The 24,136-nt window shown below is 41.2% G+C and overlaps 2 protein-coding genes and 1 long non-coding RNA gene across 3 annotated transcripts; 2 read left to right on the top strand and 1 right to left on the bottom strand.

The window, feature by feature from the left end:
• Positions 1 to 333: 333 nt before the first annotated feature.
• On the bottom strand, positions 334 to 11,414 carry LOC124272057 (translation elongation factor 2-like). Its single transcript, XM_046707195.1, has 13 exons — positions 11,238 to 11,414; positions 9,219 to 9,433; positions 8,691 to 8,878; positions 7,580 to 7,788; positions 6,202 to 6,435; positions 5,653 to 5,905; positions 5,026 to 5,227; positions 4,162 to 4,300; positions 3,332 to 3,556; positions 2,774 to 2,917; positions 2,067 to 2,459; positions 1,799 to 1,931; positions 334 to 1,287 (listed from the first exon to the last, which is right to left on the bottom strand). Exons 1-13 carry the CDS (start codon positions 11,238 to 11,240, stop codon positions 1,094 to 1,096), a joined length of 2,532 nt encoding a protein of 843 aa, XP_046563151.1. The 5' UTR covers positions 11,241 to 11,414; the 3' UTR covers positions 334 to 1,093.
• Positions 11,415 to 12,588: 1,174 nt separating this feature from the next.
• LOC124272054 lies at positions 12,589 to 19,030 on the top strand. Its single transcript, XM_046707193.1, has 5 exons — positions 12,589 to 12,783; positions 14,438 to 14,498; positions 15,649 to 15,891; positions 16,468 to 16,652; positions 18,296 to 19,030. Exons 1-5 carry the CDS (start codon positions 12,781 to 12,783, stop codon positions 18,341 to 18,343), a joined length of 540 nt encoding a protein of 179 aa, XP_046563149.1. The 5' UTR covers positions 12,589 to 12,780; the 3' UTR covers positions 18,344 to 19,030.
• Positions 19,031 to 21,393: 2,363 nt separating this feature from the next.
• LOC124272056 lies at positions 21,394 to 22,292 on the top strand. The gene is made up of 2 exons (XR_006897229.1): positions 21,394 to 21,711; positions 21,882 to 22,292. It is a non-coding gene; the product is annotated as an uncharacterized LOC124272056 (long non-coding RNA).
• Positions 22,293 to 24,136: the final 1,844 nt, after the last annotated feature.

Genomic DNA, 24,136 nt, shown 5'->3' with positions numbered 1-24,136 from the left:
ACCAGAAATGGCCTTCTCACACCGTACCATTCCCACTGTAAAATTTCCATTCGTGGGATTCGAACCACGGACCTTCTGATGCGAAGTCGGACGCCTTGTCCACATGACCAAAGAGGTTAACCCCGTCGGCAAGCTGACAAGGTAAGGATGTCATCTGTGGGATGATTCCACGCCCTGCTACATACCCATGTGGGGAATTGAACCCGGTCTTCGGCGTGGCGAGCGAACGCTACCCAAACGCCCCTCGTTGGCATTGAACCGGCGACAGTGTCAGTTGAATATTGTAAACAATAACATATGAAACTATCACAATAACACAACAGTAAAAGTTAGTACTGTTTATATCGTTTTTATTTTCTTATCATATTTCTTTTCAGAAATATCCCTAACATTGACCGTACACTTTTCCGTTGAAAATCACACATTTTGGATTTGGTCTCATTCACAGCAAGGAACATAGAGTTTAACAAAAATTAGAACACAGCATCTTAAAATTTCCCTTCACAAAACGGAAGTTCAATTCTAAACCCCCATGTAAAACTGATAATAAAAAACAGTTTTAACGAAAAATGGAAAAGTATGAAGAGAGTTAAACTGAAATATGCATAATGTTTTGTTTTATATAGCGATGTGAACATAGTTACACCGCATGTTTCTCAGTTGATCTTCAGTTTTTCCTTCCTCTATTACGTTTTAAGATTTACTTTAAAGATAACAAAGAAGAAAACGTATCGATCACAAATTATTTCCGATACATGTGTACATATTTGTACATTAAATAAGGGACCGATTATTTATTATGGGATGTGGTTGAGGAGGATGTTGTGTCAGTTTCTGATGTTCTAATGTACTGAAAATAATGACCCCCCCCTTGATGCTTACCATATTTTTGGATGACCCTCCCCAGATTTAGGTATTATTTTCACAACCCTCCCTGAGAGACTATCATACCTAGTTTTATCCTCTCCCCTTAAGGTAATAAATGACCGGTCCCTTAATACGTGTAGAATCTAAAACCGTTCAGGATATATCAACAAAAAGTTCAGAACCTGTTCCCCAGCTGTGTTAAATATGACCAAATATTTTTAAAAGTTTAAAGTTTGTCCAAATAGTTCTCGAGAGGCAGTATCGAGGCAGCTATCTGTTTCCTCGAGCGGATGTCCAACACTTCCTGTCCAGCCCGTGACGTTGGGTCAGTCGGGTCACCCGGTAGTAGTTGCCAGTGGTCAAACAGGCATTGTGGGAATGCTTGTCCACCTGTGTGGGCCCTCAACGCACTGGTGAAACCTAAAAGAGTGGAAAAGGCATAATGAGGTTATTAATTAATACATATGTAGTATTCTATCTCATGGCCTGAAAACATGCTATTGGAAATCAGGTTTTACAAAACCCACTGAAATAAGCGTGTGAAGCAAAAGGTTGGGTGAGCGTGTCAAAAATCGGTATTAAAGGTAGTGATTGGTCTGCCTTTTACAAACATGTAAGGACCCAACTCAAACACGCACGCACGCACGCACGTACGCACACACACGCCTAGACGTTAAAGCGTTCGCTCGTCATCTGGAAGACCCAGATTCGATGACCCAAATGGGTGCAACGTGTGAAACCCATTTCTGGTGTCCCCCTCGCTTTCTACTTTGCTGAAACTGAGACCAGACTCCCTCACTAACACACTTCAATGTGGCAAAAAGAACCATGGCTTTCAATGTGGTGGGTGAGCACCCAATAACTATTAGCTCAGTTCTGATTAGTAATAATGCCTGAGAACTGTGAGAGATGGACAGTATTCATAACTCACCAAAAGACTCATTGACAGGCATGTGTGCTTTGATGGTGCACGTTGGATTGCCCGGATGATGGATCTCTTCAACAATCAGACCTCGTCTCTTGGCTAGCACATTGAAAACGGAGCCGGCCACTGACTCGTTACACTGGAAAAACAACAATGAGATGATTAATTTACGACATGAGTTCTAGTTTTCAATTACACAACTACTGCTTCACGTATTTGTTTCCAATTACTGGTCGTGTTGTTGGGTTTATGCACGTCAAGAACTAACACTCACCTCGACACTGACGAGAAACATGGGCTCCAGCAGCCTCGGTTTGGCTGTCAACATGGCGGCCATCATGCATCGTCTTGCGGCGGGTATGATCTGACCTCCACGTCTGTGACTTGGGTCACGGTGGATGTTGGCGTCCACGATGTTGTACTGGACACCACGTACCGTCTCTTCACAGAGAACACCCTCTGACGACCCCCACTGGAAGCCGGCCACCACGCTGTCCCGGATGTCCTGCAAGTACTGCACTGCTCGTGATTTGTCCACAAGCATGTTGGGGCCACTTCCGGCGGGGCCGAAACTCCAGATTTTCCTTCCCTCGTTCAGGTCAAAGTCGAAATGGTCGGCAAGATAACGCGCACGTTCCTTGCTTTCCTGGACTGCTGTTACCGTGTTCTGGAACAAAAATGGTAGAACATATTGAAATATTCCAGAGGAAGAGCACTTCAACAGCGTAACCTTTGTTGCTGTCATTTGATTGGGGGAGGTGCGCAGAGGATGACGTACAGGTTGATGGGGGTTGAAAATAAAATAGAATAGAATAGAATACTTTATTGCCTTTTCAGGAATTTGTGTTACAAAGCTATGGACACATTAGCTACTGAAATAATAATTGATAATAATTGATGTCTGTAGTGATTTGTAATAGTGATAAAAAATAACAATTTCAAGGGATATTATTTAATATTTCAATCACATGTTCCTCATACCTCGTCAATCTCTTCAGCGAGTCCTTCCGGTAATGGTGCTGCAGTCATGTACAGCCGGCACAGCTTATTGGAGGACTTGGCAAGACACACTCTGTCCGACTCTGCGCTCACCGTCTCCCGGTAGCTCACAACAGGGTCAGATTTCTGGAACATGAATTTCAGAATATGTAACCAGCGCTCGTTATTAAAAACTAATGGCTATGAGCGATCGTATTGCGGGGATTCCTGAACGCGAGGCCAATGGAAGGCTTTTTTCAAGTTTCCTTTTCATGATGCAAAGGAATTTGTCATAAGATTACTCAGACTAATCTGTGTCTCTCAAATATATTACAGGAATTCATGCAAGCGAGACGAAGTAAAGGTTTCTAATCTCTGACTCTGTCCGTTTCAGAAAACATCTGTAAATACAAATTAGCTCTATCGATTTAACATCAAGAAAAGTAAAGTGACTAATCCAGACCGCCTTTATTCCGGACAAAGCCCGATTCGTGGTGACGGGGGATATTATTGTCTGTTGTTAAAAAGGACGCCTGTTGTTAATGTAGAATGACAACTCACCGTGATCGGGACACAGGCGTAGTCCTTCTCCAGGTCCTGGAGGCAGATCTCGAGATGAAGCTCCCCGGCACCCGCCACGATGTGCTGCCCCTCCTCCGAGTTGCACTGCACCATAGGGTCAGCCTTGGACAGCCGCTTCAGTCCCTCCACCAGGCGGGGCAAGTCGGCGGGGTTGACCACGTCAACGGCGACACGCACCACCGGGCTCACGGAAAACTTCAGAACCTGGAACAAATATATACACTCAGCACATTTTGAAACACTGTTCCCTAAAAGACGACAAACGTTGACAGTACAGGAAGTGATCATTTCAAATAGTAAGTGTGCATGGCGAGGGGCGCGTGCGCGTGTGCGTGTGCGTGTGCGTGCGTGCTAGGATCTGCTTATCTTCACTAATGTTCGAAACCCAAATTCGACCCATCTATGGCGATCTGTGAGACTACATCGGACGTGGTAAACGGACATACATCTCATACATACAGTATTACCCTTTGAAGTCAATATTTACGGAACTTGGAAAAATTAGACATAGAACTTACAGAAAGTACAGACAAAGGATGAGACAAAAGCCAACTTTGTAATTTCCTATGTTGCTATTCAAGGTCTGAAAGATGGATGTTCAAGGGTTACTCGAGCAGTTCATTAAGTGAGGTTAGTTTTACGCCCCTTTTAGCAATATTCCAGCAATATCACGGCGAACGCCAGAAATGGGCTTCAGACATTGTACCCATGAGGAGAATCGAACCCTGGCCTTCGGCGTGACGAGCGAACGCTTTTACCCCAAGGCTACCCCACCGCCCCAGTTCATAAAGAGAAGACGTCAGTTTTACCTTGAGTTGATGGGCCTGCATGTAGGTGGTGATTGTGCCGGTCTTCAGTAGATACTTGTCAATGCCGACCAGCCCCACCAGATTGCCGCACTGCACACTGTCCACACGGAGAACAGCTCCACCCATCATGATAGCAGTGCTGGGAACATATTGACAGACTTATATAGACCATACACACCTTCAAAATGGGAAAACGGATCAAGAAAACTTTCATAAAACACTTCAAGATTCCAAAAGCAAGATTCAATTAGTAGATATTGTGTATAATTGCGATCACTTTCGTGCTAAGTCATTGCTATTTTATTGGTTGATATATAGATCAATAAAACAATCAAAATATAAAAGGAATCAGGAAAGCTAAAATGGGCTTCACTCATTGTACCATGTGGGGAATCGAACTCGGGTCCCCGGCGTGACGAGTGAACTCTTTAACCACTTAGCTACCCCATCGCCCGTAAACTGTGACACATACTGACATTCCTATATGGTACATATAGTATAGTACAGAGAAAAGACTGATCTCATGAAGAGAGAATATTAACAATTAGCTCCGAAACGTCGTGTTTACAAATAAAGGAGATGAAGAATGTGGACAATTTGTTTTAAGGCTATACAACTTCATTCTGTATAGGCGACGTTTCGACAGTGACATTAGAATCTAAGTCGCCTATACAGAAAGAGAAGTTGTATATATGTCCATAAAAAAATTGCCCTCATTCTTCAAAGAAGATGATGTCCAAAACAAGCAGACGGACTCATGTTCATTGCTTCTAAATGACCTTCAAAGCACTCCTGGAAACATCAATTGTCTCCATCAATATGATAACATGTATTCCGATCACAATATGATTGGAATCTCCCTACCTGGCGATGTTCTTGTCGTAGTAGTCGGTCTTCTTCTCAGCGTTAGGGTTGTAGTTGGGGCCCATGATGCGAACCTTTTGGCCCGTGAAGGTCCGGCCGGAGAACACCCTGCCTATGGCGTAGAAGCGGCCCTTGTCTGTAGACGGGACCATCTTGGACACATACAGCATCAGGGGTGCCTCAGGATCGCAGTTCTTCATTCCTGAATTACCAAAAGGCATATATAAAATTCAGTTAAAAGTATACCAGATGAATGTTCATGTTTTATGAAACATATTAGAGTGGTCCCGAACATGTAGTCTGACCTTGTATTGAAAACAAGATCGTTAATATAGAGGTCGTATTCATATTAAAACCAATGCCTGTGTTTGGGTGAAATATATTTCTCAACTGTTCTTCAAATGGTTATTGCCTGCGTTATTTTGTTTGTTGTTTAACGCCTTACTCCTACTCTGAGCAATATTCGAGTAATGTGATTGTGATCTGTTTACATTCGAATTAGGACCAGCCAACCAATGGTAGACATGATGAGAATTTGGGTTTTATGGCTAACAAGTGACACTATTTTGCGACACTCTGTTACTTTCTGTCATTTGAGGCGGCTGTGAATCTCCAGAAAGAACTTACCAATCGCCACAACATCATCCTGCGGTCCTTCGTAGAGCACTGCGGTCCTGTATCTCTGAGCTGTCACCGGGGACGGCAGATGGGTGAGGATCATGTCCAACATGGCGTCGGCTGCTGGAAGCCACTTCTTCATCATGCCACGCATGAACTCCTTACCTTCCAGATCCATGTCTTCGGCCTTGACCTTCACGTTAAGCCTCTCCAGAAGACTTCTCGTCTGCTCCTTCTCTCCAGCCTTTGCCAAAGACAGAACCTGGTGACAAAATGACAAATGTGTTAACAGTGAAAGTTCGGAGTCCTTGAGTCAATCTAAAAGCATGCTCTTACATGGATGACTGACAGACTGAGTGAGTTGCCGCTTCAATATTCCAGCAGTCTTAGATCGAAATATGACCATAAAACGCCGATTCCGTAGGTCTATAAACAAACATAATCTTACGTGGTATATCGAGTTTGACCCATACCAGAATTCGTGTTTGTCAAAACAAATCAGCTGTTCAATCACTTTGATTGAATACTATTTGCGTCAATGTAGGATATTTTACAAACCTTGAACAAAGGTTCCACCACGAACTTGTTAAAACCCCTCTCTCCATTCTCTCCCTTTTCGGAGCGCCACCTCTTGGTCGTTGGGTCGTAGAAGTTGTCTCCCCACAGGCGGGACATCATCTTCTCCTCCTTCACACCGAACTTCTTGGCGTACATCCGGGCGAACTGCCGCAGGTTGAACCCCCAGCCCTGCAGGCCGGAGCCCATGGAGACGTTACCTTTGGCTGGACTCAACTGTTGGGCAAGGAAGTGTGAACATAAGAACCTGGGTCCCAATCCACAAACCGTTCTTAGCGCTACGATAAGCCTATGATAAACTACAGAATTACGACAGGTCTTAACGTTACGAACACTTTACCCACAAAACGGTCGTAGCGCTACGACATTCGTAAGCCTATGATAAACTACAGAGTTACGACAGGTCGTAACGTTGCGAACGCTTTGTGGATCAGGACCCTGGGTTGGAAATCATTTAGGATAACAAATCTGGCTTGAAGCAAGAAATGTGTCAGGACGATTTAGCGATGGTCAGTTCTTTGTGGACATTCACAAACCGGCTGAATACATCTCAATCGAACGTGTCCTATTATCAAGACGAAGTCACGAAAGTTCCTAGTTTGATGGCCATGAAAACACTGGCCTGGATCACAAGCTGATATAAAGCGGGTATATATGACTATATATGTTCAAATCACAGTATATTATTCTGGAAAGTGTTTGTTTGAATTATTGTTTTATGTCAGCAGGAAAAGAGACCTCGTTAATCTGGATAGTAAAAATCCTGCGGTTCAACAAATGTCCGGAAAAACGAGTATGTGCCTAATTGTGACCCTTTCATTGTATGTGTAGTATATGTCCCCAACATTTGTTGTTAGAAAGTAAAATTACAATATGTTGGTAAAATTAATAATGATTTTTATAATTCAGAGTTTTAATTTAATAATTAGTCCATTTATATTGCGCTAATCCACACCGAGAGCATGCTCATAGAGCAGGATTATTATTACCCCGGATAACCCAAGCTGCCTGTGAGGCGATGGGAGGTTCATAGTCACATGACTTATCCCACTGGGTACCCATTTTCTGCTGGGTGAACAGAGGCAATTTTGAACAAATTCACTTGCCTAAGGTGAGAGCACATGTATCACATGCTTCGATGTGGGGCAGGACTGAAGTCCTAGAAACTCTCATGAGTCAAGCTGCCAAACACGGTCACCCCTCCAAGAAAACTCTCCGCGCTCAACGTTGCTTAACTTCAACGGATTTGCGACCTGAGCTCTATGCAGAGGACCACTAGCCACCACATAATAGTCGATTCTAGCAAATATTGATGACCGTATTCTGACTACAGATTATACCGAAGTAAGTGATCCCTTACCGTCATGTCGCCCATGATGGACATGGAGTCTTCGTACGTTGCAAGGATGACGTTCACATCCTCAACAATCTTCCTGAGCGTCTGGTACAGTTCTTCCGGTGCCAGCTGCGTCTCGAAGAACGCCCGGTCCAGCTTGTTCATCATTAACACCGGCTTGATCCTCTCCACCAACGCCTGTCTCAGGACAGTCTCGGTCTGGACACACACACCTAGAGAAGAGGTGACAGGGGTCATCTTCTGGCTATTTCTCAATACATACTAGGGCGGCGGGGTAGTCTAGTGGTTAAAGCGTTCACTCGTCACGCCGAAGACCGGGTTCGATTGACCACATGGGTACAATGTGTGAAGCCCATTTCTGGTGTCCCCGCCGTACTCACTCACTCTTTATGGAGGTCAGGGTGCCGTTGTACAAAGCAACCTTTGCGAAGCGCCAGTCGTACGTCTGTGTTATGGTATGGGAGCTACGATCACCTTTGCGCTAAGATCGCCGTGATATTGCTGGAATACTGCTAAAAGCGGCGTAAAAACAAACTCACTCACTCAATACATCCTACTCAAAGTTTCACAGGAACACCCAGGCATTTAGACCTACTTTTCACGTTGATATATTTAGTTCTGTTTGATGCTACAGGTGGCAATTTCCCAGCATCCACGGCGGCCTAACAATAAACGAGTCTTCACTATACAAACCAGTGGTTAATGTCATGAGCGTCACGCGCCGTTGTGCTTCGATGACGTATGTTCAACAAATCCTAACTACCAGATGTATTTCAATCGCCTCTAACGAAAGGCATAATTAACATACTGAGGACCACAAAGATCTGGTAATTTTGCTATTTTTCTAGTTTTCGAATTATATGAAAACCAGAATATTACTGTCAAACATGTAATATCGAAGTAACCTCTATCCACGTGGACATGTAAAGAATAGATGTTAAATCGTGGCTTGGATGTGTGATAATAAACAAAATAATATAAAAAACCCTCTTGAACCCTAAAGAGACTGTACTTGATACATACATTTTGGGGAGGATATGAATGACCCTAGTTCAGGAATGTAGAAATATGGCATGATAAATATCTCCAAACCGTCTGGGGAGAGACTGCTTACCACTGATGCAGTCAACAACGACCATTGCGCCGTCGGTGATTCGGAGCGCTGCCGTCACTTCAGATGAGAAGTCCACGTGACCAGGGGAGTCGATGAGGTTGACAACAAACAAGTTGTCGCCGTCAGCGTTGACACCCGGCACATGCGACATTGTGTCCACGTCGACGTCATAGAACAGGGAAATGGCGCTATGGAATATACAAATAAAGATTATAAACATTTATAATACTTTTTCGAAAAGCTCGTTCACCATTACATTATAGCGGGCGCTTTATAACTGCTGTGTTGCAGCACGACATAGAATGGACTTAAATGAATAAATGAACGAACGAACGAGAAAACGAATAATAAATAAATAAATAGTTTGAAAATGTGAAAAATTTTTTTTTTAAAAGATGAATAAATTTCAATAAATAATGACATATCGTGAGTTGTTCTCCGACGACCTTGCAGACAACACAATAACATAATAACAGGTTTCTGATGATGAAATGATAAGCTCTAAAACGTCTCTCAAAGAATACCTACGTTGATTTGATGGTGATGCCTTTTTCCTGTTCATCAGCCCGTGTATCTGTCGCATGTTTCTCCCCTGCCTGGGAGCCTGAGATCACCCCTGCACGTGCCAGCAGGGAGTCGGTCAGGGTCGTCTTGCCGTGGTCGACGTGGGCGATGACGGAGATGTTACGGATGTTGTCTCTCCGCTCCATCACTTGCATCTTCTGCTCGGTTGTCAGGATCACCTGATATAGAAAAGAAAACGGATGAATATTTCGAATCTTGTCGGTATTTATAATCCATCTTAACTTCAAAATGGAGAACTGTTTCAGTCTTTATGAATAAAACAACATGCATTCGCTGTTTGCGGAGTCTCAAACATATGCAAAGCTGGAGCAATAAGGACAATGAAGCGAAATAACATATGAACCGAGATATGATTTTCTCTCACTTAAATGCCATCGAAACAAAATCTTAATTAAATATTTTGCTCAAAAGGACGTTAAAACAGCCTAAAGAAAGGTATGTAAAATATATCCTAGCGAAAAGAATAATATGAGTTAACATTGTGGCGGGAACAGAATACGCGGAGGTAGGGTGCGGTGTGTTGCTCGTGACTGAGGAGGGCTTCGCAAATACAAGTGAAGAGTCATGATAACATTTATAAAATGTGAGGAGAATGCATGGTTTGTAAGCTAGATCTGTTTACACCCCATACCCATTAACTAGATTGTTTAAACTGGACATGACAATAGCAGTAGGTCAAAATCGCCTATATTTTGAGACGGACATTTGCTATAACGGTCAAACACAAAAAGATCAGTACAGCAAATATTTAAAATCCAATCGATATAAACCATAGAAAGCCTGTGGGACAATGTTTCAAACAACGTTGATTTAAAATGCAAACAAACAAATGCGAATTTCTTTTTTGAGGCTAACCATGGCCCCGTGCGTCTCCAATATTCCGAATTCCTCTCAGTAAAGCCTACTTCAATCAGACTTAAGAACTTAGGTCAATATTCAGGTGGATAAAATATCAATTTTTTTCATCATGCCCACTGAAACATAGCACGACCGTCATTCAGCTGAAACATTAGCTAGTGTGTGAGTGAGTTTAGTTTTACGCCGCACTCAGCAATATTCCATCTATATGGCGGCAGTCTGTAAATAATCGAGTCTGGACATGACAACCCAGTGATCAACAACATGAGCATAGATCTGCGCAATTGGGAACCGATGACATGTGTCAACCGAGTCAGTGAGCCTCACCGCCCGATCCCGTTAGTCGCCTCTTCCGACAAGCATGGATTACTGAAGATCAATATTCTAACCCGGACCTTCACGGGTAGGCTGTCATTATAAATTATTTATGTCAACATAACTGTCATAAAATATGAGATAAGTTAACTGACACCTGAATTAGACAGACAACAACCGCATTTCAATTACTGATACCAGTAGCTACTAAAACAAAGGCGTAGCTAGTTGAATGTATTTCGCATGTCTTAAATCAACGTATAATTGTTCATGTGTTGGTTAACTTCTATCAAAACACGATGCCAACTGCATTACCATTGTTAGAAATAGTAAATAATAACAATAATAATTTTATTCATTTGTAGGTCGCTAATTTCCAACGTAGCACTGCTCAGAAGCGCTGAATTACTTCCCCGAATAACCCAACCTGCCCGTGAGGCATATCCCACAGGTAACATAAAAAAATATGAAATGAAATGCCCAACTATTTTTTTATATCTCTTGATTTTTACTTCATATCACAAATAAATATTGATACAAAGAAAAACAACAACACACCAAATACAAATAAACATAACACCCCCAAACAAACTACGTAACAGGCATGTACCGAAAATGATTTTTTCACCAAAGAGTGGTATATTAGTTTTCCCATAAAGATTTCAACATTGGACACACTTCATGTGAACGCATACAACGCTAAAACATACATACTCAAAATTAATAAAAATAGAGAATCAAATATAAAATCACTCTGATATAATCAATTTAACGAAAAATAGTACTCACCATGTTTATGGTGTTTTTCGTCCCGAAGTGCCTGCGGATTTGTAAGAATTAAACTCGAGCGCTTTGCGCCTGTCTGTTAAAGATCACATCTCTAATGACGACCCAACGCAGGCTCGAGCTTTATATACCGCCTGGCTAGCGGATTGCGAAATTCACTTTTCCAGGCGAGCGTATTTCGCAATGTCAGTCTACTGGCAAACGGAGTACTTATTAATAGCAACATACGTAGTTATACAAGCAGTCTGGAACATTCCTGAAACGAAGTATAGACAAGTCGGGTCACGGTATCTGAGGTACATTCTGTTGTACACAGAAAATATAAGGATGATTACAAGTGTTTGTCTGTAAAGATTCAATAATTAGTCGCTGTGGTACAATCTCATTGATTTCAACATATTATCTATTGATCAGCCACTAGGTTGGAAATGGTTAAACAAGCAACCGATCAGCAATCAATGACCTGAATATTGTTTTACGACAAAGTTGTTGAATGCAGGTTCACTAGCATTTATACAGAACCACTGAAAGAAATGAGGTCTGTAAGTCAAGCGTATCTTCATTATGCGGCAATTTTACAAATGCCATTACAAGATTTGGCTTGTGCATATTCCACAGAAAATATTCAAATAATATTTCGAGAAGTAATATCTTGTAAACATAATAAATGTCACTTCGGGGGAACGTATTTAGATTTCAGAATTTTATTTTGATTAACAATGAATTTTCACCTGATGATACAATATCACAGGCAGTCGGTGTCGGTACATGTCAGCGAAAGGATATACAAGTATGTGCAGTATCTTGTATGACTTGTGGTTAAACCTTTCTCGTTATTCTCATTATTGCCACGTTTTTACCTTGGCACAAATAGCCCCGAGCTTCTTTTCTTTATTGTAGCAAGACACGTATTTTCGCTACTGGTGATTGATAAACAATATAATTACCAAGCTCAATTGTGCTAACAATAGTGAATGCAAACTAATTTTAAACCTAGTGGATCGAGTTTTGGGGCATATGTCTTTAGATTTACGCAGTAATGGAAACATTAAAAAATCGTGACAGATGTGATAATATATGAAAAATTCAAAAAGCACAAATAGAATGTACTGAGAAAGGTAAACTCTAAAACAGACTATAGATTGCAGGGTATTGCGAAATCGCGGTTTGACTGGTGTACGGTCTTACAAGAGCATTTAAGCTCCACACAGCGATAGTTCGTTACCCTTGCTTAATGTATTGAGGGCGTATCGGGGATGTCAAGCAATGATTGGAGATTGTGATGGATGTAGCGTATAAGCAGGTGCGCATATGACCAATATAACCAGGTGAAATAGACCGGCCACGTCAAAAACTGGTCATCGCCATTGAAATGCGCATGTAGACAGTAGGACAATAGACAGGAACCAAGTCTGTGGAATGGCAGAGTTAGAGTTGTATCCCTTGGCGTAAAATGGAGACTTGACAACAAGTAAACAACCAAGGACGTATATACGTCTTTGTAAACAACCTACGAAAGTTTGAATAAAGGGACTTGATTGACAAAATGGTTTGAAAATTTAGAGTTATTTCCTTTAAACTATTTATGACTATATATGTTATGTAACTGACACTCGCATAATCATCGGTTCCTATCAATGTTGAAAACACGTTCTATTTCCAAGTCACAGTTCCAAACATTATTATTATGGCTTTCCACCTGATAAACGAGTGAAATTATCTACCCAAATTAAAAAAAACCTCAACAACCCCAAAACCTTAACAAACCCAAAATACTTTTCAATCTAAATCCGAAATCTTCATGAGCTATTGGAATAGCCAGCTTGTGCAAGTCCCTTTGTGACTAAAATATGTGGTGCAATCAAGGGGTATGGCTAGTCCACTAGCCTGGTGAATTAATGTGCAGCATAATGATGACTTGTCAGATTTTTTTTATCTCTCTGCTTGGACCTCTCTTTGACCTCTCTTGCCTACCAGATAGTGACTTTTAGTGGTTTACAAAAAACTTAATTGAAGAATTCAAGTAGGTTTACTGGGGGACTGTTTATCATGCAGGGTATAATGTTGCCAGTTTATAACCAGGCATAAACTGTTTGACTTAGTGATCTTATATATATTTCAACCCCAGTGTATTTGAAAGGTTATGCCCCTTCTTTGGGGATTCCAGGGTATACTTGGTCCCCATCTACATATGGAGGTGGTAAAAGTGAATGAGTATGGTTTTCCACAACTTTTACCTTTATTAATGTAGTATTACAGATGGGGATACAATTAAGTAGGCTTCACACACTCTCCAAGTGGGGAATCTGACACAGTCTTTCGGTGTTATGATGATTTATCCATTAGACTACCTGGCCACCCTGCTTGTTGTAAGATGTGACAAAATGTATCGGGAGGAAGATTGGTGACATGGTTGATTGTGTGTCATTTTATCACAGTGACTAAACGTACAATGCCATTTAGCAAGTGGTCAAATGTAGCTCATGCTATATTTGGGATTACACTCTTTCAGTAAAGTACAGATTGTAGTATTTTGAGGGGAGTGAGTCTCATCAGGGATTTGAACCCACACACTCAGAGTCAGGCACCTAATTGTCAGCACACAACGTTCGCCGTCTAACCCACTCAACCAGTGCAGCTTGCACCAAAATGAAGTATGACAACTGGTAGTCTAGTTCATTGACTTTGTGTATCCCTCTGATAAGTGTGAGTGTGTTCTTTTTTTGAGAAAGTGTAATCCCAACTATGACGTGTTACATTTTATCACAATGTTGGATCGTTGATCTCATGATCAAACACTGGATTGTCTGGTCCAAGTGTTATGGTTCACAGGCTGGCATTATATACCTGAAATATTGCCGAGTACAATGTCATGTTTTTGTTTGTTTGTTTTTTAATGCCACACTCAGCAATGTTCCAGCTATGTAAATAATCAAGTCTGGACCAGACAATCCAGTTCTGATATCATTAGAATAGATCTGTGCCAATTAGCCTGACCACCTGATCCCATTAGTCTCCTCTTACAACAAGCACAGGTTGTTGAAGACCAATTCTAACCAGATCTTCACAGGTCCCCCCATTATGTACCTGAGATGAGTACAGAGTGTTAAGTCAAAAACAAGATTACAACAATGTCTCACAAAAAGATCTGTGACATGTTGCTGTTTGTGTTTACAGACTAATCTAGTGTTGACATATTGCAGGGGAATGCCAGTTCTGCATTAACAGAGGCCCAGCAACGAGAGCTGACACAGATAACACCATGTAAGTTTCAGGGTAACAATGAGTTCCACTGAATGCTGATTTGAACAGTAGCAAATTTTATCACAGTATGTCAGTTTGATTGGAAAGAAAGCCCCAAAGGACTGTTTCACAAAGCTATGAAGCGCTACGACAGTCGCAAGTCTATGTTAATGTATGGGAGTTGCGATCACCTTAGCACTACGATTGCCCCTGTGTGGGGCCCATTTCACAACGCTGTCGAGCGCTATGGCAGTCGGAAGTCTATGTTAAGTGTATGGGAGTTACGATCCCCTTAGCGCTACGATTGCTTTGTGAAATGGGACCCAGGGCTAGCCCTGAGGTGATTGTAACTCCCACACATTATTATTGGCTTACGACACTCATGGTGCTGAGACCGCTTTCTGGAACAGGGCCCAGGTCTTAAATCAATGAATACTGTGGCAAAACCAGTGCACACAGAAACCACTAATCCATGGCCTTGTAGGTAGGGGGTAGCGGGGTAGCCTAGTGGTTAAAGTGTTCGCTGGTTCACACGAAGACCCGGGCTCGATTCCCCACATGGGCTCAATGTGTGAAGCCCATTTCTGGTTTCCCCACCGTGATATTGCTGGAATATTGCTAAAAGTGGCGAAAACTAAAACTCAGTCAGTCAGACTCATCCATGGTCTTGTAGGTAGTTACTATATTTTTACCATTTATTTGGCAAGGACCATAATATTGGCACTACCATATTTTCTTTTGTATAGTGCACACCTTTTTTCTAAAACACATCTGTGTGGATTGGTGCGAATTATCTCAAATTTCCAATTTTTGTAAATCATGTGTGTTAATTTGCTCATGGGATATGATGAAGTATATTTGTCTGCACGTCCTGCTCAAAGAGGGATGGAGGGAGGTGCCCAGCATACATCATACGTACTCAAGTAAATACATGTATGGTTGTACAAATGGACACACATGCCCCACACATGTACACAGGCACTCACACATGCCAAACACATGTACACAGACACTCACACATGCTCCACACATGTACACAGGCACTCACACATGCTTCACACATGTACACAAGCACTCCCACAACCAGCCCAACCCAACCCAACCCAACCCAATGCTGTAATTGATAATCCAGCTTTGAGAGAATCATTTAATGAAACTATAACTGTTTCAGTCAAACCACGGGACCTGGAGCGTCTGTTGAAGCGCTATTCCAACTATGATCCTTCAGAGAGAGGCGTTCGTGGCATCACATTTGATGTATGCATCACGATTCCTGAGTTTTGTGGAAACAAGTTTGCCCCTCAGGTGATTGCAAGTTACCAGGATGCCAACTCCAAGAAAATCTACCCCAAGCAGTTCCTGTTAATCTGTGCCATACTCAGCTCAAAGACATCTCCTCAGAAAAAGAAAGAGTGTAAGATTACGATTGTTGTTGTATGTTTGGTGGACAGTTTGTGGTAGTATCATAACAATTTGAGCCAAGGATATATTGAACTGAAATATTGTCGTGAAGATTCATTTCCCTGGAACTCATACACTTTTACCTGTAAAGATCCGGGATAGAATTGGTCTTCAGTAACCCATGCTTGTCGTAAGAGGCGACTAACGGGATCGGGTGGTCAGACTCGCTGACTTGGTTGACACATGTCATCGTATCCTAACTGCGCAGTATGATGCTCATGCTGTTGATCACTGGATTGTCTGGTCCAGTCTTGATTATTTACACACTGCCGCCATATCGCTGGAATATGGCTGAGTGCAGTGTTAGAAAAACAACCAATCACTCCTGGACTCTTTAATTCTATCTCTTAACAAATCAGTTTCAGGTCATGTTCTATTCTATCAACCAGCCCTTCACAGCAGCAACCAGTTCTTTGGCCTTGTAAAATCTCTGCCCCTATAACAGGGGCCGTAGGAAATGTTTCTCTTTTTTTTCCATTGCCATTCTGCAGTTCCCTGGAATGAAAAATATGTGTTTCTGTGTTTTCAGATCTGTTCGATATGTTTGATGTTTACAAGACGAACGTGTTCACTCATGATGAAATGTTCCGCATCTACAAGACCCTCCTAGGATCTGCTGTGAGCGACAACGTCATCCTTGACCTTACATTCCGGGCACTAAGGCATCCCGACCTTGCAAATGAAGGAGAGATAAGAAAGGAAGAATTCATCAAAGTGAGTTGCAAATCATATCTTTCAGTAAGAGAAAGAGACATATACTGATGGTAAGAAGTTATGCAACAGTGTAATTGAGACATGAACACAACATAGATTTCAGTGATCCATGCTGACACTAGTGGCCTAGTGGTCTGATGTATAACAAGCTGAATAGAGTTGTGTCCCTTTGTGATGCCATGATGCGCTATATAATCAGGCTGTTTGTATAATTGTGGACTGAATCTGTAATTCATCAGATAATAATGTTGGTTGGAAAAAAGACAGTTCTGCAGTAGTTTTGTAGAAATGTTGCACAACTATTGTGGAATACGGTCACAGATCTATACCAGTATTGTTTTGTAATTGTTACGGTGTCCGAGACATTGGAACCGTTATATAATGTGGTTGAATTTCCTATACAGTATAAATGTTTAGAATATAACTTACTCTTCTGTCACTTATTTGCTATGTATTTAACAGCCGTAAGCAGATCCCTGTATTCACTGGCTTTACTAAAACTATCTCCTTGAAGTGCTATGTCTTCTGTTGGTCCTCCCACTCAAGCTTGGTGGGTGTCATTATCATTATAAAATGTTTGTTGATGATATAACATGGTCATGTGACCATAATCAAAGATTTGATCAACTTTGAGTTAGCTGCACAGGGTGTAGATTTTCTATGTGATCTTGGCCCTAATTTTTTTTAAGTTATCATGAGGAAATCATAGACTGTTGAAGAGCATTTTCGAAACTATCATAGCCCTAAAATATTGTTAGATTGTTGTAAATCTAAGATAGCCTCAGTCATACCAGTGGTAAGTCCAGATTAAGTTTGAAACGGGCTCACTGAGAGATAGCAGGCTCAGGTTTTCCCTTAGCTGTGTTGGGGATAGGCAAGGTCAGGTTTTACCCTTAGCTGAGTTGGGGATAGGCAAGGTCAGGTTTTACCCTTAGCTGAGTTGGGGATAGGCAAGGTCAGGTTTTACCCTATGCTGAGTTGGGGATAGGCAAGGTCAGGTTTTACCCTATGCTGAGTTGGGGATAGGCAAGGTCAGGTTTTACCCTATGCTGAGTTGGGGATAGGCAAGGTCAGGTTTTACCCTATGCTGAGTTGGGGATAGGCAAGGTCAGGTTTTACCCTTAGCTGAGTTGGGGATAGGCAAGGTCAGGTTTTACCCTTAGCTAAGTTGGGGATAGGCAAGGTCCTTCAGGGCATACTGAACTCAGACCTGGCACATTGTTGTATATTGTTGTAGTCAGTCTATACATGGATCTTTACTGTTGTGTTTCTTTTTTCTCTGTATCCATTTAAGTGTTCTCCATAATTATTATTTAATATACAGAGTGGTTGATAATGCATAAACATCATATTTTATTATAGAACTATCATATTGACACTGATTGGCTAATCAGAATCTGATCAAATCTTCTATGGATTGGTATTGTATATAAGTAAAGATCTCAGGTCAATAATTATTTCATTATTCTATATGAATAATTTTGTCATCGTCAGTAAAATGTAAATGCTTGATTTCGCTGTTATGAGTATGCATTATTGTTTCTGCTAATTCACTCTTACATTGTTTATGTGTTTTTCAGATGATAATCCATATTTCCTCATCACTTGTAAAATATTGTCTGTTTATAACATGCTTTCTTCAGATGATTCCGGACAATGAAATCATGCAGAGGATGACCTTGGATCTCTAGATTCCATGAGAAACATCACTGAGACCTTGAACGTTGGAGCAAAGTCAACTTCAGCATCCTGCTCAATGTTCAGCTTCATCTGATCTCTCTACTGTGCTGGAAGATGAGCCTTGAGGCTGTGAGCCGAACGGAACTTTCCACTTTTAGTCCCACTCATGAGCATTGTGATATGCTGATAAACTAAGGATTGGAGGGGAAATTTAAGATTCAAACCCAGCATTGGTGGATCCTAGTATGGTAAAGGGACACAACTCTGTAATGCAAATTACATGGCCTTGGTCAACTGGGGCACCCACATGAAATGCCTATGGAGACTATAGTCCTTAAAGTGATTATGGTTCTTCACAGCATTAAGGCTGGTTCATCATGTGATGAAGAACTGTTGACCTGTTGAATTGTTGAATTGTCAATCATAGAAGTGTTAGCTGTGTCCAGTCCAGTTTCTGAATTTGGTGGAACAAGTGCTGTCGCTTGAGGAAGAGCACAAACTTGTCTATCACTACCTTTAATGTGGATATTTATGCTCAAAGAACTGCATTATTGCTTAAGTTTGTGGATCAGTTGATATTTTGTTATCAGCTACTCACAAGTATGCTATCTCAGCTGCCAGTGAGGTGTTAGAAAGGTTAAAAGTCATGTTAGTGTCTCATCCTACTGGGTACCCAGTTGCTGCAGGTTGAACAGAACATACATTGATGTCCAAGATATTTTATGGATTAAACTTCTTTTAATTTCTCTCACAACGTTTGAGACCATTCCAGGTCCCTTCATCAGGTGAACTGGCAGTTAGGACTATGGCGTCGTCACTATGGCGTCATTACTGAGTTATGGCGTCACAATGCAAGTGACATCACAGTACACTAGGGAGAGTACTGTATAAGTGAGTTAGTTACATAATGATGAAATTCATGCTAAATAATAGAGTAGAAAGTTGAATTGCTAATTACACAAAGGTTACTTGATAGCAGGCTTTCCAAAACAACCAGCATCCAAGGATAAAGTTTACAATGGAGACTGAGCAGAACCGGCAACTTCCTTTCCTAGATGTTGCCCTCCAATCTACAGACAAAGGTCTCGTCACTTCTGTGTACAGGAAGCCAACTCACCACGGATCAGTATATCAATTACAACTCCTGTCACCACCACCCACAGATCAAACAAGCAATTATTGCTACTCTCACTAGAAGAGCCAAGTCGATCTGTCACCCAGATAATTTAAACAGTGAAATTGATTACCCTCAAGAGAACCTTTACCGTCCTCAATGGCTACCCAGCCCGTCTTGTCTCCAGGACTATCACCAAAAGCGCTTGAAGTATCAGAACCGCCTCAAGCCTGAACCATCCCCGATCAGAATCACAATACCCTACGTGGGACCAGTCAGTCATCAAATAGCCCGACTAATCAAGAGCAAAGCGGGCTTTGATATAACTTTCTCTAGCGGTACAGCAATTAAGACACTCCTCGGGCAAATGGTAGAGGATCTTGCAATGGAAGCCCCAACCCTAGAGGATGTGTATACCAAATACCATGCAGCTGTGGCGATCAATATATTGGCGAGACTCTCAGGCCCATTAACACCCGGGTTGCTGAACACAAGTCATCAGTATGCAAACAAAATGATAAGTCAGCTATATCGAGCACACAAGGCAAATAACCCAAGTCATGTAATCATGTGGAATGATATTAGGGTGATTTCGAAAATAACAATGACTGGCGTCGGAGAAAACTACAGGAAGCTGTCGAGATAAGGAGACATAAACCAGCAATTAATCGTGATCAGGGTGTATACCTGCCAAGTGCATGGGACCTCTTGATTAACTTTTGATGAACTTTTTTGATGAACTTTAGATACAAGAAAAAACGAGTCTACTATTCTTTTTTTGGAAAGCCTGCTATCAAGTAACCTTTGTGTAATTAGCAGTTGTTGTGTATTGACAATTCAACTTTCTACTCTATTATTTAGCAAGAATTTCATCATTATGTAACTAACTCACTTATACAGTACTCTCCCTAGTGTACTGTGATGTCACTTGCATTGTGACGTCATAACTCAGTAATGACGTCATAGTGACGACGTCATAGTCCTAACTGCCAGTTCACCTGATGAAGGGACCTGGAATGGTCTCGAAACGTTGTGAGAGAAATTAAAAAGAAGTTTAATCCATAAAATATCTTGGACATCACTGTACAACTTCTAAATGCCACTGAAAGACATCAACAGAACATACATTGACCGACATCCTCAGTTATCATAGCAGTGAGTGATAGTGAATTGGGTTTTCCGCTGCGTTTAGCAATATTCCAGCAATATCACGGTGGGGAAACCAGAAATGGGCTTCACACATTGTACCCATGTGGGGAATCGAACCCAGGTCTTTGAATGACGAGTGAATGCTTTATCCACTGGGCTACCCCATGGCCCCACTTCTCATATCAGTGTGAGGAACTTCTACTGTGGCATCATTTTGGAAGAGGAGTCACTGTTTCTCCTGTCTCTACTTTATCTGAAAATTTCTCTTGCTAGCAGGAGTAATTTAACAGAATGACAACTGTTAGCACTGTTCCATTCAGACTTGAAATAAAGCTATGCTAAAGTCTGCTTGGCTCAAAAGCGGACCAATGAATTGCAATCTAACTCGAAAACTAATAAACATATAATACTCAATGAAACGCTGATCATAATCAAAACATCAGACCAACTCTGTGATTTGTTTGCAGAATTTATGTCATAAAATTAAAAAAGTTGTTTAACAATCTATCATTAAAATTTTGACACTGTTCACTATTTGTTACGAGGGAGGAGTGCAGAGAAAGGGACAGCCAGGTGTACGAGAAGCATGTGCACAAGTGCCAACAAAGTTATTGATTCATTAACGTGAGCTGTGCCGTCTAAATCCTTTCTCACACACCTGGCTGTCCCTTTCTCTGCACTCCTCCCTTGAAGGAAATAGTGAACTGTGACAATATTTTAATGATAGTTTGTTAAACAACTTTTCTATTTTTAGGACATAAATTCTGAAAAAACCTCACTGAGTAGGTCTGATGTTTTGATTATGATCAGTGTTTCATTGAGTATTTTATGTTTATTAGTTTTCGAGTTAGATTGCAATTCATCGGTCCGCTTTTGAGCCAAACGGACTATAGCTTTGAGGAGTAGGGTATTTATGTACTGGATCAGTATTATGTCAGAATTTGATGTCTATTACATGCTACATCATGTTGAAATGTGTTGCAGCATGTTGATTAATTTGAAGCATGTTGCAGCTCATGGAAGTATGTTGAAGCATGTTGCAGCTCATGGAAGTATGTTGAAGCATGTTGCAGCTCATGGAAGTATGTTGAAGCATGTTGCAGCTCATGGAAGTATGTTGAAGCGTGTTGTAGCTCATGGAAGTATGTTGTAGCTCATGGAAGTATGTTGAAGCATGTTGTAGCTCATGGAAGTATGTTGAAGCATGTTGTAGCTCATGGAAGTATGTTGAAGCATGTTGTAGCTCATGGAAGTATGTTGAAGCATGTTGTAGCTCATGGAAGTAGGTTGAAGCATGTTGCAGCTCATGGAAGTATGTTGAAGCATGTTGCAGCTCATGGAAGTATGTTGAAGCATGTTGCAGTGATACGCAGCATGTTATAGCATGTTGAAGTAATATGCAGCATGATAATTTATGTTGAAGTGACATGCAGAATGATAAACTATGTTGAAGTGACATGCAGCATGATAAACTATGTTGAAGTGACATGCAGCATGATAAACTATGTTGAAGTGACATGCAAAGTGACATGCAGCATGATAAACTATGTTGAAGTGACATGCAGCATGATAAATAATGTTAAAGCATGTTGAAGCATGTTATGGATGATGAATTAAACCTTGAGTGAATGTGCATTGTGGCATGCAGAACGAGTATACACAAACTATTTTATTAATATAAAACATGAAAACCCCCAGGATGTTTTATGTTTTTATTCAATATATATCTAGTATAACTGATGTATAACTCTGAATCAAGTTGTGGTGTAACAGGAACTAAAAAAGAAAACCTGATTCCTAACTACACTTACCTCAGGAATAACATGGACTCTCTAACACTGCTAAAGACTCTAGGATGTTGTCACAAAATGAATTTCATGATTGTGTCCCGTGGTAAATGAAAACACTGATATGATAAATCAAACAACAGTAGTATGTGAAAACAGTGTTCTCTTACCAATATACTTCAGCCACTTGATATATATACTGTAGCAATATTTTAGTCTAATAACATTTGCCCAAATGGAAAGTAGATCTTTGATATTTCCTACTATAGTAAAACTGATCTGGGTCAATCTTGTAATGCAGCAGATCCTGGAATCAAAGGGAGGTAATTTGATACAAAGTGTGTTTTTGTCCACTAGAGCTACCCTGTTTCATATGTTGATTAGGATTTGATTGATTGACTTAGGTTTTACGCCGCTTTTAGCAATATTCCAGCAACATCACGGCGGAGGACACCAGAAATGGGCTTCACACATTTGGCTTTAACCACTAGGCTACCCTACCACCCTGATTAGGATTTGAACATTATGGTTCAAAATTATTTTCTGTCATACCACTGGGTTGGTTCACTGATGGTCTAGAGGTTCAATGTGCTCATCGCGATCCAGAGAGTTGTGTCCCCTGGCTCATCAGGATAAGCTTAAGGTTAAATCAGTGATCATGGGTTAAATGCAAGTTGTTGTGGCTGCACAATAACTATAGGTTCTTCAAGGCAACATACCTGACCTGTGTTAATTTCGGCTTTCATCAAATATTAATCCACGAACACACTTGATATTCTTCTCCAAAACACCAGAATTACATACAGACTAGGTTCATACAAAATGCCCATGACTTTTAGATCATATTAAACTGGCTGCATAAATAACATCACATGTCAGCATATGGCGGGATTACGAGGAGCACCACTAAGTTCAACATTATGCTTGCATGAACCACATGAAAATAACTCACAAAAAGGTATAATAAAATAATAATTAGACTTTCACCCCAAACTGTCTCACCTCTAAACATGCTGCCTCACAATCAATTATCCAAATACCTTCAGCTAAATAATAGCTACATCGGTGCCTTTCTTCCACTGATGAAATACACTTAATACATTGTCTATGACAATTTATTGTCTATATCATTGTCATAATATACTGAACAGCAAAAGAAACGCAAGTCTGGCTTTTGTTAAGTTTGTGAATAGAAGACAACCAAAATCATGTCCCATCATTTATTCTATAGACAATACTGTCAATTTAACAGCTGAAAGTTGCTGTTGACATTGAATTGCAATAAGTTCAAATTGATCACAGTCCGTCAAATGGAGATACCCCTGAACGCGAAAAGTGACAGTCTCTTTAGTCGCGTGTATGGCCACCTTGAGCTTGCACACAGGCCATGCAACGTGGCCTCATTGAGTTCATTAGTGTCTGAAAGGATGCCTGAGGCAATTGGTTCCGCTCAAACACCAATCTCTATTCCAATTGTGAGAGTGTGAGTGGCTGTCTACATGCACCAATCCTCCGTCCAATTTCGTCCAAGAATGTTTTCAATGGGAGCCATATACGGGGGAAGAGACGGCCATGGAAAAACGTTAATGTTGTTTTGAGCCAGATAATCCATCGACACCCCTGCTGTGGGAGGGCTGCAAATGTCAGTGGCATTGTTGGCATGTAAAAATTGGCCCCACATATGGCCTTTCGCAGTGGATTCCAGCAGCCCGAAGACGACGCCTAATTGCATCACTGGACACTGCTCCCCTTGA

The sequence above is a fragment of the Haliotis rubra genome, unplaced genomic scaffold (assembly GCF_003918875.1).
Source record: "Haliotis rubra isolate DU_JTF1 unplaced genomic scaffold, ASM391887v1 Scf1656, whole genome shotgun sequence".
Lineage (NCBI taxonomy): Eukaryota > Metazoa > Mollusca > Gastropoda > Lepetellida > Haliotidae > Haliotis > Haliotis rubra.
Note: the sequence above shows the minus strand (reverse complement) of the source record. Positions and strands in the feature narration are given on the sequence as shown.

Bases quoted from the DNA above. Each gene is read 5' to 3' on its own strand.
- LOC124272054 (XM_046707193.1), top strand. The intron at 14,499-15,648 runs GTAAGTTTCAGG...TAACTGTTTCAG, and splicing joins GCTGACACAGATAACACCAT to TCAAACCACGGGACCTGGAG. The intron at 15,892-16,467 runs GTAAGATTACGA...CTGTGTTTTCAG, and splicing joins TCCTCAGAAAAAGAAAGAGT to ATCTGTTCGATATGTTTGAT.
- LOC124272057 (XM_046707195.1), bottom strand. The intron at 5,906-6,201 runs GTTTGTAAAATA...TTTTGTCACCAG, and splicing joins TGGTGGAACCTTTGTTCAAG to GTTCTGTCTTTGGCAAAGGC. The intron at 3,557-4,161 runs GTAAAACTGACG...TATTTGTTCCAG, and splicing joins TGCAGGCCCATCAACTCAAG to GTTCTGAAGTTTTCCGTGAG.